This window comes from Camelus ferus, chromosome 5, assembly GCF_009834535.1.
Source record: "Camelus ferus isolate YT-003-E chromosome 5, BCGSAC_Cfer_1.0, whole genome shotgun sequence".
Lineage (NCBI taxonomy): Eukaryota > Metazoa > Chordata > Mammalia > Artiodactyla > Camelidae > Camelus > Camelus ferus.
The window spans coordinates 40,111,628-40,127,574 of record NC_045700.1 but is presented as its reverse complement, the minus strand read 5'-3'; the positions used below and the strand labels follow the sequence as shown (position 1 = coordinate 40,127,574).

Here is a 15,947-nt window from a genome sequence, read left to right as displayed (position 1 = left end):
ACCCGTATGAAAAATCTCAAAAATTTTCCATGAGACTCACTCAGAATCCTTAAAAAAAAAAAAAAAGTGTGTGTGTGTGTGTGTAGTTGCTTGTGTGCATCTTTAAGTTTAAATTGACTAAACTAAAAAAAATTTAATATTTTATTTAATTTTTTTACATTTTTATTGAGTTAGTCTTTTTTTAAACATTTTTTATCGAGTTATAGTCATTTTACAATGTTGTATCAAACTCCAGTGTAGAGTACAATTTTTCAATTATACATGAACATATATTCATTGTCACGTTTTTTTCACTGTGAGCTACCACAAAATCTTGTATATATTTCCCTGTGCTATACAGTATAATCTTGTTTATCTATTCTACATTTTGAAATCCCAGTCTGTCCCTTCTCACCCCCCGCCCCCTTGGCAACCACAAATTTGTATTCTGTCTATGAGTCTGTTTCTGTTTCATTATTTATGTTCTTTTTTTTTTTTTTTAATTCCACATTTTTTTTTAGATTCCACATATGAGTGATCTCATATGGTATTTTTCTTTCTCTTTCTGGCTTACTTCACTTAGAAAATAAATTTTTTTTTTTACTGATATACCTTTTTTTAAAAGGGGGTATTGAGTAGAATCAACTTCACTTTCTAAATTGTTTACCGTGAAGGTCTGCTGCTGTTCTTTTTGGGGCATTAGAACACTCAGTAAGTATTAGCTATGTCAGTGCTGCAGGCACTGCGCTGAGGAGTGAACTTCTATTAACGTACTAAATTTTCACAGTAACCCCCTGAGTGCACATTTCTATCGCCCCCTTGTGCAGATGAGGATCTAAGGCAGAGTGAAGATAAGTGACTTGCTCTGGATCACACAGCCACTTAATGGCTAAGCTGGGACTCAGACCAGGTGTCAGCTCTGTCTTACTGGACTGCACCACATTGAGCAAAAGTAGCACTTTGCTTATTGTAAGACAGGGGAGTGATGCTGTAATTATGTATCTAAGCTACAAAAGGAGTAAAAGTAATCGTATCATGGTTTTACAAAAGTGCTGGAGGCAAGCTTTGTTCTCAAGAGGCCTCCTTTCAGGCCTACCTGCAGGAGGAATTCGTTCCACAGGTGGAGGCCTGACCCACATTTCCCGCTTGTACATCTCTTACCTGCTTTTAATTTTGCATCTAAGCTGGTGGAGCTCTACCCTCTACATGCTTCTTCTTACCTCCCAGACTGAACTCCTGGGCCAGTGGCTGGTGGAGGGACCCTCGTCTGTGCAGTCTGTTGCAGGAGCTGGGGGCCTTGTTGGTAGCGGTGCTCACCAGGGACCCCTCTGCTCTGAGGAGACAGCCTGCCTGGGCCTGACTGTCTGTGGGAGGCTGGGAGGTGTCCTGCAAGTGAAAAGACTAGACTGACAAGATATCTCTTGTCAGAATTTAGATTCTGAGGGGAGCTGGCTGGGGAGGACAGTCAGACTGACAAAATAAATGAAAGAATGGCAGTGATATTTGCTATAAAGAGAGTTAAAATGGAGTGAGGTGATAGCCCTATTTTAACTGGTTTGCTACCGTAGACGACATCCCTGAAAGTCTTGACAAGAAGCTGAGATCTCAGTGATGAGGAAAGTTCAAGGGGAAGAGCATCCTAGGCGAGAAGAGCAAAGGCAGAGCCAGGGAGCCTGGGAGGGCTCATAGAAGGCAGCCCTAGCAGGAAGCCGGGGTTGCCGGAGCCCAGGGGCTCATGCAGGCACTGCGAGAGCCAGAGAGGCCAGGCTTGCTGGGATTCATTCACTGGGATGAGGCTTTTGGGATTCATTCTTAGAGCCAGAGGAAACCTTTGGAGGATTTAAAACGGGGAATGAATTGATGGAGTTTACGTTTTAAAATGATCATCCTGGAAGTTTTTGGAGGAGATTGGATTGCAGCATGAGTGCAGATGGCGGGAAACTGTAATGGTGGTGCAGGTGGGAGGGGATGGTGGGTTGACCTGGGATGGCTGTAGTGGAGATTAAGTGTAGGGATTCAGCGTCTATTTTGAACTGAATACGGGTAGTAAGGGAAGAGAGACTTAAGTTTAAGTCTTTGGTTTTTGGCTTTAGTGGGGCTGTTTATTGAGTTTGGAAAGGGCAGAGATTAAAGTTTCATGTTTTGGCATTGTCAAGTTTAGACAGTCAAGAGGAGACGTAAAAAAAATTGGCATTAATACCCAGGTAGGATGACCATGTGATTGTGCAAGCAGGGACATTTTTGAGAGTGAAAGAAAGTGGAGTAGGATTTAGGTTTTAAATACTAAAGCTGGGACAGCAGAGGCAAACTGGGACTCTCTTGGCAAAATTGGAATGTATGACAGTGGGAATCTGCTTCCAGGCAAAGATTTCAGGATTGACAGTATCAGCTGTTTAGAATACTGCTAAGAAGTCAAGTGAGATAAGGACAGAGAACATGAGGGTCATTGGTGATAATCAAAATCCTGGACAGCCTTATCTTCTTGGGGCTAATGGGTGGCAGCGAGATGGGTGTGGACTTATAAGTAGATACAAGGTAAGGAAATAGAGATGGAAACTACATATACCCTTTCAAAGAGGTTTGGTTGTGGAGAGGGATGTAGGTGAAAAATATCCAGAGCTCTATAAGAGATCGTTGAGTCTCTTCCATCAAAACCGGAAAGGACATCCTAGGGGAAGTTTTCATTTTATTTTAGGCTAAAGCTGCATCAGATTTAATATTGCGCACGTGGAAGAATAAATATTGCTTCTATTAGTGAAAATAATGGGACATGCAATTTTGGATCAGGGTTTCTGTTGTTTTTATTTGAATAATCCATACTTGATTGTGAGCATTTCTAGAATTGTTGCAAAGGTGAACATTGATTTATAAAAGGACTGACTGTAAAATCTAGCCTTTCAGACTCTAGTTCATTCATATCGGGGCTCATATCGTTCGGACTAGTGGGGTGAAGCCATGTAACTCAAGCATCAGCCTCCACTAGCTGTAGTGGGGTTTCCATAAAACGATGCTTGTCTTGAACCAGTTGGAGCATCCGCAGGGAGTTTACCTGGTTCCTTTGCCTCTTTACAAAATTAAATACCTGATCTTTTCTCTGAATCTGATTTTCACATACCCAGCTTTCTTCAAACTACCTACAAATAATTTAAGATTTTTCTTTAATATCATATAGGCGTGTTTCTTTTTTCTTTTTCTTTTTAAATTGAAGTATAGTCAGTTACAGTGTGTCAATTTCTGGTGTACAGTACAATGTCCCAGTCGTGCATATACATGCTTATATATATATTCATTGCTTTTTTAAATCTAATTTTATATATAGGCATGTTTCTTAATGCTAATATCTGATGATTAAGTTATCTGGTGAGATATTGCTTCAAAATTTTTAAAAATTGTATAGGTTGAGAATTGGCAAGCATTTTAACTTCATAAAGGAGACAGAAACATTGAATTCTCCAGGTTTTAAATTGCTTGGTAAGTTATTTTTTTAAAATGACAGTGTAAAACACATTCTCTTCAGAAAAAGGTCCTGTGAAAATGTTACATGATCATTCCCGGAATGATTTTGTAAGACCAGTGAATTCCTTCTTTTACACATTTGCCAGAGGTAAGGAGTGCCTGGCACTTCCACGCATGATAAACAGTAGTGTTAGCAGCAGAACAGCACAGACGGTTTAGCGTTCTCCAAGTGTAAAGAGCGAAAGGAACGGGACTATTTCATGAGACTTCCTGAAAGGATCGCAAGTATATATGACTTGTAAAAGGTTTTAAAGCATTTCATATTTTCTAATTGTCTGCTTTTCAAAATGGTCTCATGTTTTACTTTGAACTACTGTTACTCTTAAACACTTTTAAACATGTGTGAGAACTCATTTAATCAAAATTTTTATAGAAAAAGCTGAAGAATTTATGGTTTTTTGATTTGGAGAGTATATTGTTTATTTTCCTTGACACATTAAATGTGTCACAGCCTGACTCATCACTTTGCTTAGAGTAACGTACTTCTTTTTAAAAAATGTGTATCCCAGAACTTCACTATTTTTTTTTAAAGACCACACTAACCTCATCCCTTAAATAGATACCTAATATTATGTAATCATAGATGAAATATGAAAATGAGTCTTTTTGTATATGCTCAAATTTTGAGGTGGAATATCTGGAGGTTTAGTGGCTTAAAAGAAATAATAAAATGAAGAAAAATGTGAGCTAACGTTGTCTTGTGGTGGAAAATATTTTTTTCCAGCTTTATTGAGATGTAATTGACATTATATCAATATAAATGAGACATAATTGACATAATATTGCATAAGTTTTAGGTGTTCAGTGTGTTGACTTTATACACTTATATATTACAAAATGGTTGCTGCCATAGCACTAAGTTACCATTTCTTTTTTTATGATGAGAACATTTAAGATCTCTCTTAGCACCTTTCAAGTATATAATACAGTATTATTAACTATAATCACCGTGCTATACATTAGCTCTCCAGAACTTACTCATCTTATAACTGTAAGTTTGTACTCTCTGACCAACATCTCCCATTTTCTCTAGTTTTTAGCTCCCAGGAACCTGGTAACTCTGATTCTCTGAGTTCAGCTGTTTTAGATTCCACATGTAAGTGATATCATACAGTATTTGTTTTCCTCTGATTGATTTATTTCACTTAGCACAATACCCTCAGGGTCCGTCTGTGTAATCACAAATGGCAGGATTTCTCTCTTTCTCATAGCTGAATAGCATTCCATTGTGTGTGTGTGTGTGTGTGTGTGTGTGTAATATACAACATCTTTTTTCACTGTTCATCCATTGATGGACACTTAGATTGTTTCCATATCTTAGCTCTTGTGAATAATGTTGAAATGAACATGTGAGTGCAGATATCTGATATCCTCTTTTTGTTTCCTTTGGATATATACCCAGAAGTGGGATTGCTATATCATATGGTAGTGCTATATTTAATTTTTTGAGACACATCCATACCGTTTTCCATAGTGGCTGTGCCAATTTACAGTTCCACCAAGAGTGCATAAAATTATTTCCTGTAACATAGCTGTTTAGTTTTTAAAGAAATCTTCTTAGAAGTGGTAAGATTTTTAAAAAATTAGAGTAGAGGAAAAGTAATAATTATTTGTGCCTAGGAAATATTTTATGTGTTTAAATTATAAATCAACTTGCTATTATAAAATATGTCTTAAATCCAGAAAATAATTTGTTAAATAAAATCAGAGTAGTTACATTAAATTAACAAGGGCTAAGTTTCTAAATACCTTGTAGAAATCTGACTTGCATAATTCAAATTTAGTCTTCCTAAAGAAATAAATACATGAGATTTATATTTTTCAAATTTCACTCACAAAGAAACTTTATCATACTTAAAGTTCATATAAGTCAAAACAACAGAAAATGTAATATCACCATTTTTTATTTTAAAGATCAAAAAGATATATCAAGTTATTATCTCCCTCTGATTAACTGCTGCTAAGCACACACTGAGGATTAAAAACTAAACAAATCCATTTATCCATGTAGGCCATGAGGTCAGATACTTGAGACTATAAATAGGCAGATTTAATGATGCCATTAATAAGGAAGAAGAGAATATACTTCTGGGGTGTCTTGTTTACTTCCACTAAGCATATGTTCTTTAGAAAACAAATTACTGAACCAGGTGGAATAAGGGAAAAACTAAGGTGAGTAACAGAATTATTTAACACAAACCCATTATACATTCAACAGTAAGAGTATAATTATATTCCATTTTCATATTTGAAATAATTATGTGTTAATCTTTAGAATTAACTTTGAGTATTTTCTGTAGTCTTGGAGATATGACTTTAAATGGAGTGTGTGGATGTCTTCCTATCACTCAATAACCTTGTCAAAGGAAAGAGGATAGTTATTCATACAAAGATTGCAGTGATTATCCATAAGCTATACATATGGAGACATAAAACTGGAAACATGTTTTTTCTAAATCCTACTGTTTTCAGCCTGCCCACAATGCTGTCCCTGTTATTGACCCTATCACACTCCCTCTTTTTTTAAACTTCAATCTATTGTCAATTGTGTCATTGAACTCTCAAGAAATATGGATACTCCACTGATGAGTCTATTTGTTGGGGTAACTTGTTAATAGTTTTCACTTGGGTACAAGTGTACCCAAGCTCATTTTTTCCCCCCAAAGAGAAACTCTTTGGAAAACAATGTAATTAACTGTTGTCTAAATAAACAAATATTGGAAAGAGTTTAAATTGATGGCTAGTTACATTTGATTGAGGTGGGGTTTTTTTGGAGAATTAATTTTGTGGAATCACATGAAGATGACTTTCCAATTTTCATAATGAATTGGAAAAACAGTTGATCAAAGGTAGCTGTCTTTTCTTGAAGTGCAGATGTATTGGAAGATATCTCACCTAGTTCATGAAAATAAGCAATAATCCATCAAAGAGAAATAGTTAAAGGATTAGTTTTGCTTTTGAGATAAACTATAACATTTTTATCTTTTCTAGTTTTTACTTTTTACATTTTTAGTTTTTCTTAAGAAAAATGGTAGAAAGAGGTTAAGAAAATAAAGTAAGAATAACATGAGAATGGTGCTTAAGAAATTTGGGGGGACAAAAGAGAATGTAATGATCTTTTTGGGAGATCATTGCAGTAAATATATCCAATTGGTTTTTATTTTAGGATCAAAAAGTGAATGTGTCATTATTATTTCAGTTCTTTATCTTGGCTTTTGTAATAACAGGAACACACCTATTATACTAGACTTCTTGTGCTTAAAAAAAAAGTTGTTTTAATGGCTTTGATATTCTAAGGGCTATTTTTGAACAAAATCTTTGCTAAGACTTTGTGCTGCATTGACCATCAGTACTTGGCATGTTATGTATGGCTTTGTTTCTAGTTCCACCTATTTCCTTAGGGAAAGTTTGTATAAATGAGACTACTGTGTATTTCTTTGTAATTTCCTTCTGTTGTTTCTTGGGAGGAAGAATTGCAATAGATTTTACAGTATTTCTACACTAGATTAGCTACCTTTCTGTGGAAATGAAATACATGGTAGTTGAGAGGGCCAGAAATGGTATTTTAGGTTGCTTAAACCAGGCAGATGACACAAAATTTACTTTTTAGAATGTGGGTGATTTCCTTTGCTTGTTATAGAGCACGAAGGCATGGTTCTGATGAGTGAATTAGTCTTTAGCACACACATGCCTCACGGTTTTCTTCTGGTGAGTCAGTGCTTCTTTTAGATGTTGTTCCAGAGAAAATAATAATACATTGTATTTATTGAATAGGTTCACACAATGTTGGGGGGTATTTTTTGTTTTGTTTTGTTTTGTTTTGTTTTTTGTTTGTTTGTTTGTTTTTGGATCTGTCACTCCAGATCTCCTATTGCTATTTCACCAGCGCTGGATGCCCACAGTTGGAGATTCAGCAATAGAATGCCATGGGGGAAAGGAGATGGGCTTGGAAATGAACTTCCCTGGGTTTCAAACCTAGATCTGCAATTTACTGTGACTGAGGACAAGTTAATTCTCCTCTTGGGGATGTGTTCCTTATGCTGTAAAATAGAGATTACAGCAACTCACAAGGTTGTTGTAAGAATGAGCTGTGATACCTGCATAGCTTCCCCCACATCGTAGTGTAATAGCATGCAGTGTCCATTGTTACGTGTGCTCTACCAGTGCTCACTGACCGATCAAACCGAAGACACCGAAAGAGAAAGGGAGAACAAGGTAACATCTGGGGCTTTCTATGCATAATTGAGCAAAATTGTATAATAATAAACTATTTTTCCAGTACAGGAACTGATGTATTTATTTTTCTATCCAAAGCCAGTGTAGGTGCTGAATAAATGCTTGTTGTATAGGAGTGAATTAGAGAAATTAGAATTCTTTTTTAAATTGAGAAAAGATTTGAGGACCTGACTCTGTATATGTTGTGTGTATCTGAAAAAAAGAATTCATTGGAGAATTCATTCATTCAACAGTATTTTATTAAGCATCTTCTTTGTGCTGAAAAATATTCTAGATCCTTTAGAACACAGCATTAAACCAGAGAGTTAAAGTGCTGGTCTCAGCTTCCATTCATTAATTAGAATTCACTAATCTGAACTAATTAGTGGTCAGAATTGTGACCATTTATAAGAAGCCAATGAACATTACTGTCGCTGGATGAAAAATAAAGAGTATGTAAGCTGAGATTTCTTTGCTTAGTATGCCATTTGTACCTAAAAATAAGGAAATAGGAAGGTAAACTCTTTCACAGAGATACCTAGCTCTTTGTCAGTAAGTATTACTTGGTTTTTAATTTCATTGTGATGTTTTAGTTATGATGACATAAATAAGATTTCAAATGGATTATTTATACTTTTTATTAAGTTATTTTCTTTGGGATTGAAAATAATAGTCATGACAGAAAGAAAGGGATTGTTTCAGATCATTCTTCCCTGAATAAAAGGGATTGTTTCTACAGGAGGATAAAAATGATAGTTTCTGGAGAGTTATACTTACGTATTTATAGCTTAATACTGCTTAGATTATTATTCTATTGAGAGAATTATTCGTATCATTTGTGACGTGTGATCTGATCCATAGTGTTTTCATTTTTTACTACCTTTCTTACAAAATTAAGAGGCAGCTTATGTGATTTTTGATTGGCCTGCTAGTATTCAAGTTGATGAACTAACAAAATTGAGTTCTGGGCCGCAGTTTCTTAAAGATCTGTCAGTGTATGGATCAGAGTTTTCTAGCAATGCTATGTCTAGTAAGATTGTAGAAGCTTTTAAACTTCAGTGAAATCATTCACTGAGTCAAGTAAAATTTCCATTCCCTCAGTAAAATATGCCGAATGGCTGTCCTTGGCACATTGAACCCCCAAAGCCTATAAGGTACTTTCTAGATTGCCCATACATGCCTTTTTTATAAAAAATCTGTTTTGACTGTTTCCTAACCTGTTAAGGCCTGTTTTTACCATTACTTATTGTAATAATGAAATTTACCTAAATATTATAAACATACGATTTGAATTCAGTAAGAGAGTTGTTTCTGTAAAAGCAAAGTTAAGTACTTCAGAAAGAATCTTTGGTGAGTAGGCCTCCTGTGCCTACCCCCCCCCCCAAAAAAAAGACGTACTGTTGAATTATATGTGAATGAGAGAACTAAAGAATGAAATAAAATGATAAAATCAAGGAATTTGCATTCAAATTGCTTGCAGGTGTCTTGAAATCTTTAGCTCACTTAAAAAAAAAAAAGAAAGAAAAAGGGGAAAGGAAGGCGAGCCTTTGTGTGCTGCTTATGCCAGAAAGACAAGGTGAAAATCCAATCAGTGAGTACAGTTCAAATATAAAAATTTCACTCTGCATCAGAGATCCATGAGTTAAAATATATCTGTTTATTTTAAATTAAAATAAAGTGCTAAAGGTTTACTTGAACTTTTGATTTCTCACTTTAAATGGCTTTTTAAAGTAACCTACTGATTAGAAATATTAAAGGGTTTTTGGTATATTTGCATTCCTTTTTGATCATTATCCTAAATCACTCTTCTCAGACTGTTTTCTGTAAGATAATATTAATATGTATTCTACTTACATATTTAAAAACTCAACAGATTTCTTTCCCCAAATGAATTTAAATATATAAGAAAATACTAAAAATACTTATGCAGTTTTGTGTGTGAGTTTAAAAGTACAATTTTGAACTACACATTGTTGTGTAAGCAGTACTTACGGAGGGATCCTATCTTTTCTTGGGTTTAGGTAGTGAATCCAGTGTAAGTTAAATGTAGTTGTTTTGTGTTTTCATTATACAAACTACCCTTCCTTTGTTAGATATGTTAGTCTCTTCAATGATTGCTACTTTGTATCTTGTCTTAAAACAAATATGTTTAATTATATTATAGTGATTGTATATTTAATATTTGTACTAACCCCTTGGTCTGTAATTGAAAGAAGAGTGGTTTAATGGAAAAGCAGAATCTTGTGGTCCTCGAGCTGTTTTAATTATAATCAAAATGTTTCTTGGATAATCAATTTGTGTCTGAAGCTGTGTTTTGTATAGTCTGTGTGGCTTATAATTTTTGAGTATCTATTGGTCTTTCATGAATATGTGGTAATTTTAAATGCCAGTGACTTCAAATAACTTTGGGAAATCATGACTTTAAACTTTTCATATGCCTGGTGAGAATTGGCAGTAATTGCCTAGGGCTTGAAATGGGTTAGGGTTAGTGCAAAGATACTAGAAAGAAAAATGATCTTTACTTACTTCAGGCACTTACTACGAATATTAAGGTGGAAGAAACCTCACACATTTTTTGCTAAAGCTTCTCATTTTACACATGAAAAGGCAGCAGAAATGACCTTCATTTAGGAGATTAGTATATATTTGATCTAAATATATTCTAAATATATATTTTGATTACCTCAGTAGTTTCTTTTATTTCAGTTACTGTTTTCAATTTTTTTTTGTTCTGTTGTACCATGGAACATAAGATTTTTTTTGTTTTACTTTAGTAATTCTTAAACACAAAAGGAGGGAGTATTTATTACTTGTCATCCAGCTTCAAAAATGTTTGCCTTTCTTGCTTTAGCTAGCTCCTTCCCTCTCTGCATTTTCTTCTTTTTTTTTCTTTTAAAGAAAAATCCCACCCATAACCATTTTACTCATAAGTATTTTATTATGTATGTATAAGTAATAACTTTTATTTTTAAACATACCTTCCATGGTATTATTGTACCCAACAGAATGAATGGTTCCTTCTGCGTTTCATCTAATACCCAGTTTTCATTTAAATTTCTGTAACAGTCACTTTGTCCAAATTGGATTCCGTTTCACACATTACTTTGGTAGTTATGTCACTTAAATCTCTCACTCTATGTAAGTCCTACCTGCCTCCCTTCTGCCCAGCTTTTCCCCCACATTGTCAGTTTGTTAGAGGAACTGAGTTGTAGACTATCCACATTCTAGATTTTGCTAATTATTATGTTTGCTAATTATTATATTAAACAGCTGAACTATTTGAGCATAATCAGGAAATGACTAATTTTTCATTCAAAAGACTTAATTTTCTGTGGAGCTGAGAGCAAGTGAGCTAGCATTTAAGAGTTTGTAGCAACTGTTTAAGATAGTTTAGCATTCTTCCAGAAATGAGCAGCCTAAGGTGTTCTAAAACTTGATTTATTCTCTGTTATATTTCCCCTGGTAATAAGACAGATAGAAGACAGTGGAAAACAGTGATTTAATTCCTCCCTGAGGAAAAGGTGAAAGGGGACTAGCAGATGTTAGACACAGAGACCCCCAACATAAATGCAGAAACCATGGGTCTGGGGTTTGAGAGTTGTGTCACTTAGTGAACGACCTCTGAGGTGGGAATAACTGAAGTAAGTTTTGCCAGGCTTCTTGGGTTTGAAGTCTTATTTTGTCGTATATAGGGTAATGTCTAGGCTGATCTTTTAATGGTTTATTTTCCAACAAAAGAAGCTTTTAGATCAAATACCTCAATGCTTATGTTTATGTGTGTAGTTTGCTGACAGTACTGTTTTCACATGGAAGCACAAGTAAGCACCTTTAGTAGACATTTAAACATGTGACCTTTGTTTCTTAATGAGAATGTGTTTTCCCTATATGCCTCTGTTTTAATAGCATAGGTTTATTTTTTAATACCAGCATTTTCACTTCTGTATTGATATATCAGATTTGTGTTATGAATAATGATATTTTCAAAATAGATTTTCAAATAGATTAAGAATTATTTTCATTTGTATGTCTTTCACTGAGTATAAATGAGAGCCTCTTGGTTCAGTAAGATAGTCTGTGAATGCGGTTCTGTATAGATTCTTTAGCAATTAGCCATCAAATGGAATAATATACATTGATGGCAATCATCATTTTTCTTTCCAGTACCTTTGCCTTTATTTTGGTCCACTGGGTCTCAAACTGTTTATATGTACTGGATCACCAGTATATATCACCTGGACCCCGTATGCAGATTCTATTTAAAAAGGTATAGTGTGGGGCCACCCAAGTGTGATTTAGAATCACCCAAACGTGATTCTAATGCCCATCTAATTTTGAGAATCACTACTTTAAGATATATTTTTATAGTAAGTTTTTAAATTTTTAAATAGTTTGATTTGGAAGAAGTTGCAAAAACAGTGCAGAACGTTTCCCTCTGCCTTTGCCCAAGCTTCCCCCAATAAGAATGTCTTACATAACTGTAGTACGTTATCAAAACCAGGGAAGTGAATTTGGTATAATAGTGTTAACTGAGGTACTGACCTTATTCAGACTTCAGCAGCTTTTACATGCATTCAGTATCTTTTAAAAATTTGTTTTGATTTATAATTCTATGGAATTTTATTACATGTGTAGATTTGTGTGACTTCCCACAATCAGAATACAGAACTGTTGCGTTATCACAAAGGATCCCTTACGTTACCTTACTAATTACACCCTGCCTCCAACCCTGGCAGCCAGTGATCTGTTTTCTAAGACTGTAAGTTTGTCACTTTGGGACTCATGTAAATGGAACCATATAGTATGTAACCTTTTGAGACTGGCTTCTTTCCCTCAGCATAATGCCTTTGAGATCATCTAAGGTGTTGAGTGTATCAAGGCTTACTTTTTATTGCTGAGTAGTATTCCATTGCACAGATGCATCACAGTTTTCTCATTCTCATTTTGGAGCACATTTGGGTTGTTCCCTATTTGGGTTTGTTATGAAGAGAGCTGCAGTAAACATTCATGTACAGGTTTGTGTGAACATAAAATTTCATTTCTCTCATGTAAATACCCAGGAGTAGATTGCTAGGTTGTATAGTTTGTGTATGTTTAACTTCATATTATACTGACAAACTGTTTCCCAAAGTGACTGTACCATTTTGCATTCACCTTATATAAGCCACAAATGAGAGATCTAGTTTCTCCACATTCTTGTCTGCACTTGATACTATCAGTAGTTTTTGATTTAGGTGTGTGGTGGTATCTCATGATAGCTTTAATTTGCATTTCCCTAAATGGATAATGATGTTGAACATTTTTTCATGTGCCTGTTTACCATTCTTATATCCTCTTTGGTAAAGAGTTCAAACCTTTGCCCATTTTATAAATGGATTCTTTGTTTTCTTACTATTGAGTTTAGAAGGTTCTCTCTATATTCTGGATATAAGTCTTTTTGTTAACTGTGTTACTCACAAATATTTTCTCCCGGTGTGTGTCTTGTCTTTTTAATCCTTTTAACTGGGTCTTTCACAGAGCAAAAGGTTTTAATTTTTGCTGAAGTTCAGTTTATTGATATTTTTAAAAATCTTACTAATTATGTCTTTGGTGTCATGTCTGAGATCCTTTTGCCTAAGCCTTGGTCCCAAGGGTTTTCTCCTATGTTTTGATCTAAACATTTTACATTTGTTTTACATTTAGATCAACTTTAGGTTAATTTTTGTATAAAGTATTAGTTTAGATTTTAATATTTCTAAACTCTGAGACATTATCTCCAAGTAGTTTTTCTAGCCAGTGTTTAACAAAACTTGTAGCTAGGAAAATTGATTTGGAAAAGTTATGTCAAGGAGTTTTCTTTATCCACATGCAGTGAATGTTATGCTTTTGAATATGGTTTACTCCAACTCACACCACTCCCCAACATCGATTTAAACTTTACAGAGACTAATGATTAAATGCTGTTTAGTATTTACCAAAGTACATTTTGGAAAGTAGATTATTGAGATTGTGACTTGAAAGCAACTTTTGCTTTCATTTTATGGTTGGTTAATGTACCAGTATGCTTGCTTGGCTGACATATACATTCCCACCATTTAATATGCATATGTACATATATTTTAATAATTATAACATCCACATTTAATGTTTTATATAGTTCCTTACCTAGCATTCTTTTGAAAACTGAAAAAAGCATCCCAACTAAGAACTTTTTTTAAAGAAAATGTTTTTAGAGCAATTAATTTTAGGTTCACAGCAAAACTGAGCAGAAGATACAGAGATTTCATATATACCCTCCCCCCCACGTTTGCATAGCCTCCCACAGTATCAGTATCCCCCCAGAGTGGTACATTTGTCACAGTTGATGAACCTGCACGGACAAATCATAAACACCCAAAGTCTATTGTTTACACCAGTCATCACTCGATGTTGTACATTCTTCAGGTTTGGACAAATAGATAATGATATGTATTCATCTTTATAGTGTCATATAAGATATTTTCACTGCTCTAAAAATCCTTCATGTTCCACCTATCCCTCCCTCCAACTCCTGGCAACCCCTGGTCTTTTTAGTGTCTCCATATTTTCACTCTTTCCAGAACATAATATAGTTGGAATTGTCCAATATGCAGCCTTTTCAGATGGCTTCTTGCACATAGTAATATGCATTTAAGATTCCTCCATTTTTTTTTTATGGCTTGATAGCTTATTTCTTTTATAGTGGAAAAATGGAAATAATGGAATAATATTCCATTGTCTGGATGTACCATAGTTTATTTGTCCATTGACCTACTGAAGGACATCTGGGTTGCAAACTAAGAACATGTTAACATCCTTTTAGGGGTGAAAATGTCTTTCTTTACATTTATTCTTTCATGTTTTCAGAGAGCATACTGAGTAAAACAATTGTGGATGACTTTTTTTGTCTTAAATTTAATACATATTTAACCTCATTTGAAAAAGTGGAAATATATCTTTATAAAGCTTTTTATACTTAATTTTTATGTGCCAAAGAAAAAAGAAGCCCAAGAAGTTCTGCAGTTCTCTCGCCCTGTATGTGTGTTATTCATTTTTGAATGTTTGAATTGTATTGTAAATCATATTTCTTACCTTTTCAGACTAATTTTCATAAACTGCACTGGCTTTCCCATATACATTGTCTGCAAGGCATCAAATAGAAAGTTCAGAGGAAGCTTTCAGTAGATGATGCCGAGTGCAGTTGCTACTGCCATTTATTACTTACTGGGCAGAAGGCTCTGCACACAGTGAATGTGGTGGCAACTGAGCTCTGCTGGGTCATGGTTTTGAAGTTTCAGTTTGTTTTTGAGAGAAATTTGCTAATCTCTATAAATGTTTATGAATTCAATAAGATAAATATTTTTTAACGCAAGCACTTGTTAAAAGATTATCTGTGTAAAACATTTGCACAGGTCCTGGAACTAGATAAACATTCAGTTAATTTAGTTTTTGTGGGGTCTGTTTAGGACATCTTTGAAATGGTTTGAACGGACTCATTTCATTTTTAAGCTACTGATATTAGAGGACCGCATGTGGTATTTCTTTAATCTACCCAGATTCTTTCTACAGCACTGAGCACACAGTGGGTGCCCAGTTGTTGACTGTCTCATGACTCATTGTTTATATTGCTTTCAAGTCTGTTTTGTCAACTTTGCTCATTTGTTTTGATGAAATTTTTTTATCTCCTTTGATATGCTCATTTCTACTGAAGGCTTTCCTCATTTTCCTCTTGTTGATGTTTGACTTTCTTAACTCTGAATAAAATAAACAACCCACTTAAGATACTTAGGAAAGCCCAGAGACAAGCTGAAATTGCAGCAACGTTTATAAGACAGATGTGAGAAATTTAATTTTTAATTTATAGGTACATTTTCCTACTCTATATCTTCGTCTGTGGGCAGGTTCCTTGAGTGTGTATATACATATGTAAAAATATATTCACTTATATTTGTACATTTTTCTGTAAGTAAATTATATAACTCTGAAAAGTAACAAGGGAAATTTGTTTTCCTTCCTTTCATAAGGAATTTCCTTCTTAGATAAAAGAAAGTAAAAATATAATGGGGATTTAAATTTAGAAAAGTTATTAGTAAACTCTGGACTACTTTTAAGATTTGTTATAGTCAAGGATTCTGAGACCTTCCTGAATTTACACGAACTTGATTGACCTAAGTAGCAACCTTCAGACAGTGTTTCAGAGTTTACAAAATTTCTTAGGAAAGTAAATAATTAACTCTAATGGA

The 15,947-nt window shown here is 34.5% G+C and overlaps 1 protein-coding gene across 8 annotated transcripts in view; it reads left to right on the top strand.

Annotated features, from left to right (window-relative positions):
• Window positions 1–15,947, top strand: part of COBLL1 (cordon-bleu WH2 repeat protein like 1) — a 141,586-nt gene that overhangs the window by 59,147 nt on the left and 66,492 nt on the right. The window contains exon 1 of one of the 8 annotated variants that reach the window (XM_014557526.2): window positions 4,573–4,591. The exons of the other annotated variants lie outside the window; for them this stretch is intronic. Coding sequence (XP_014413012.1) covers window positions 4,590–4,591 — 2 coding nt within the window. The 5' untranslated portion in view covers window positions 4,573–4,589. Of the gene's footprint in view, window positions 1–4,572; window positions 4,592–15,947 lie in introns of those variants that run through there. 8 annotated transcript variants of the gene reach the window in all.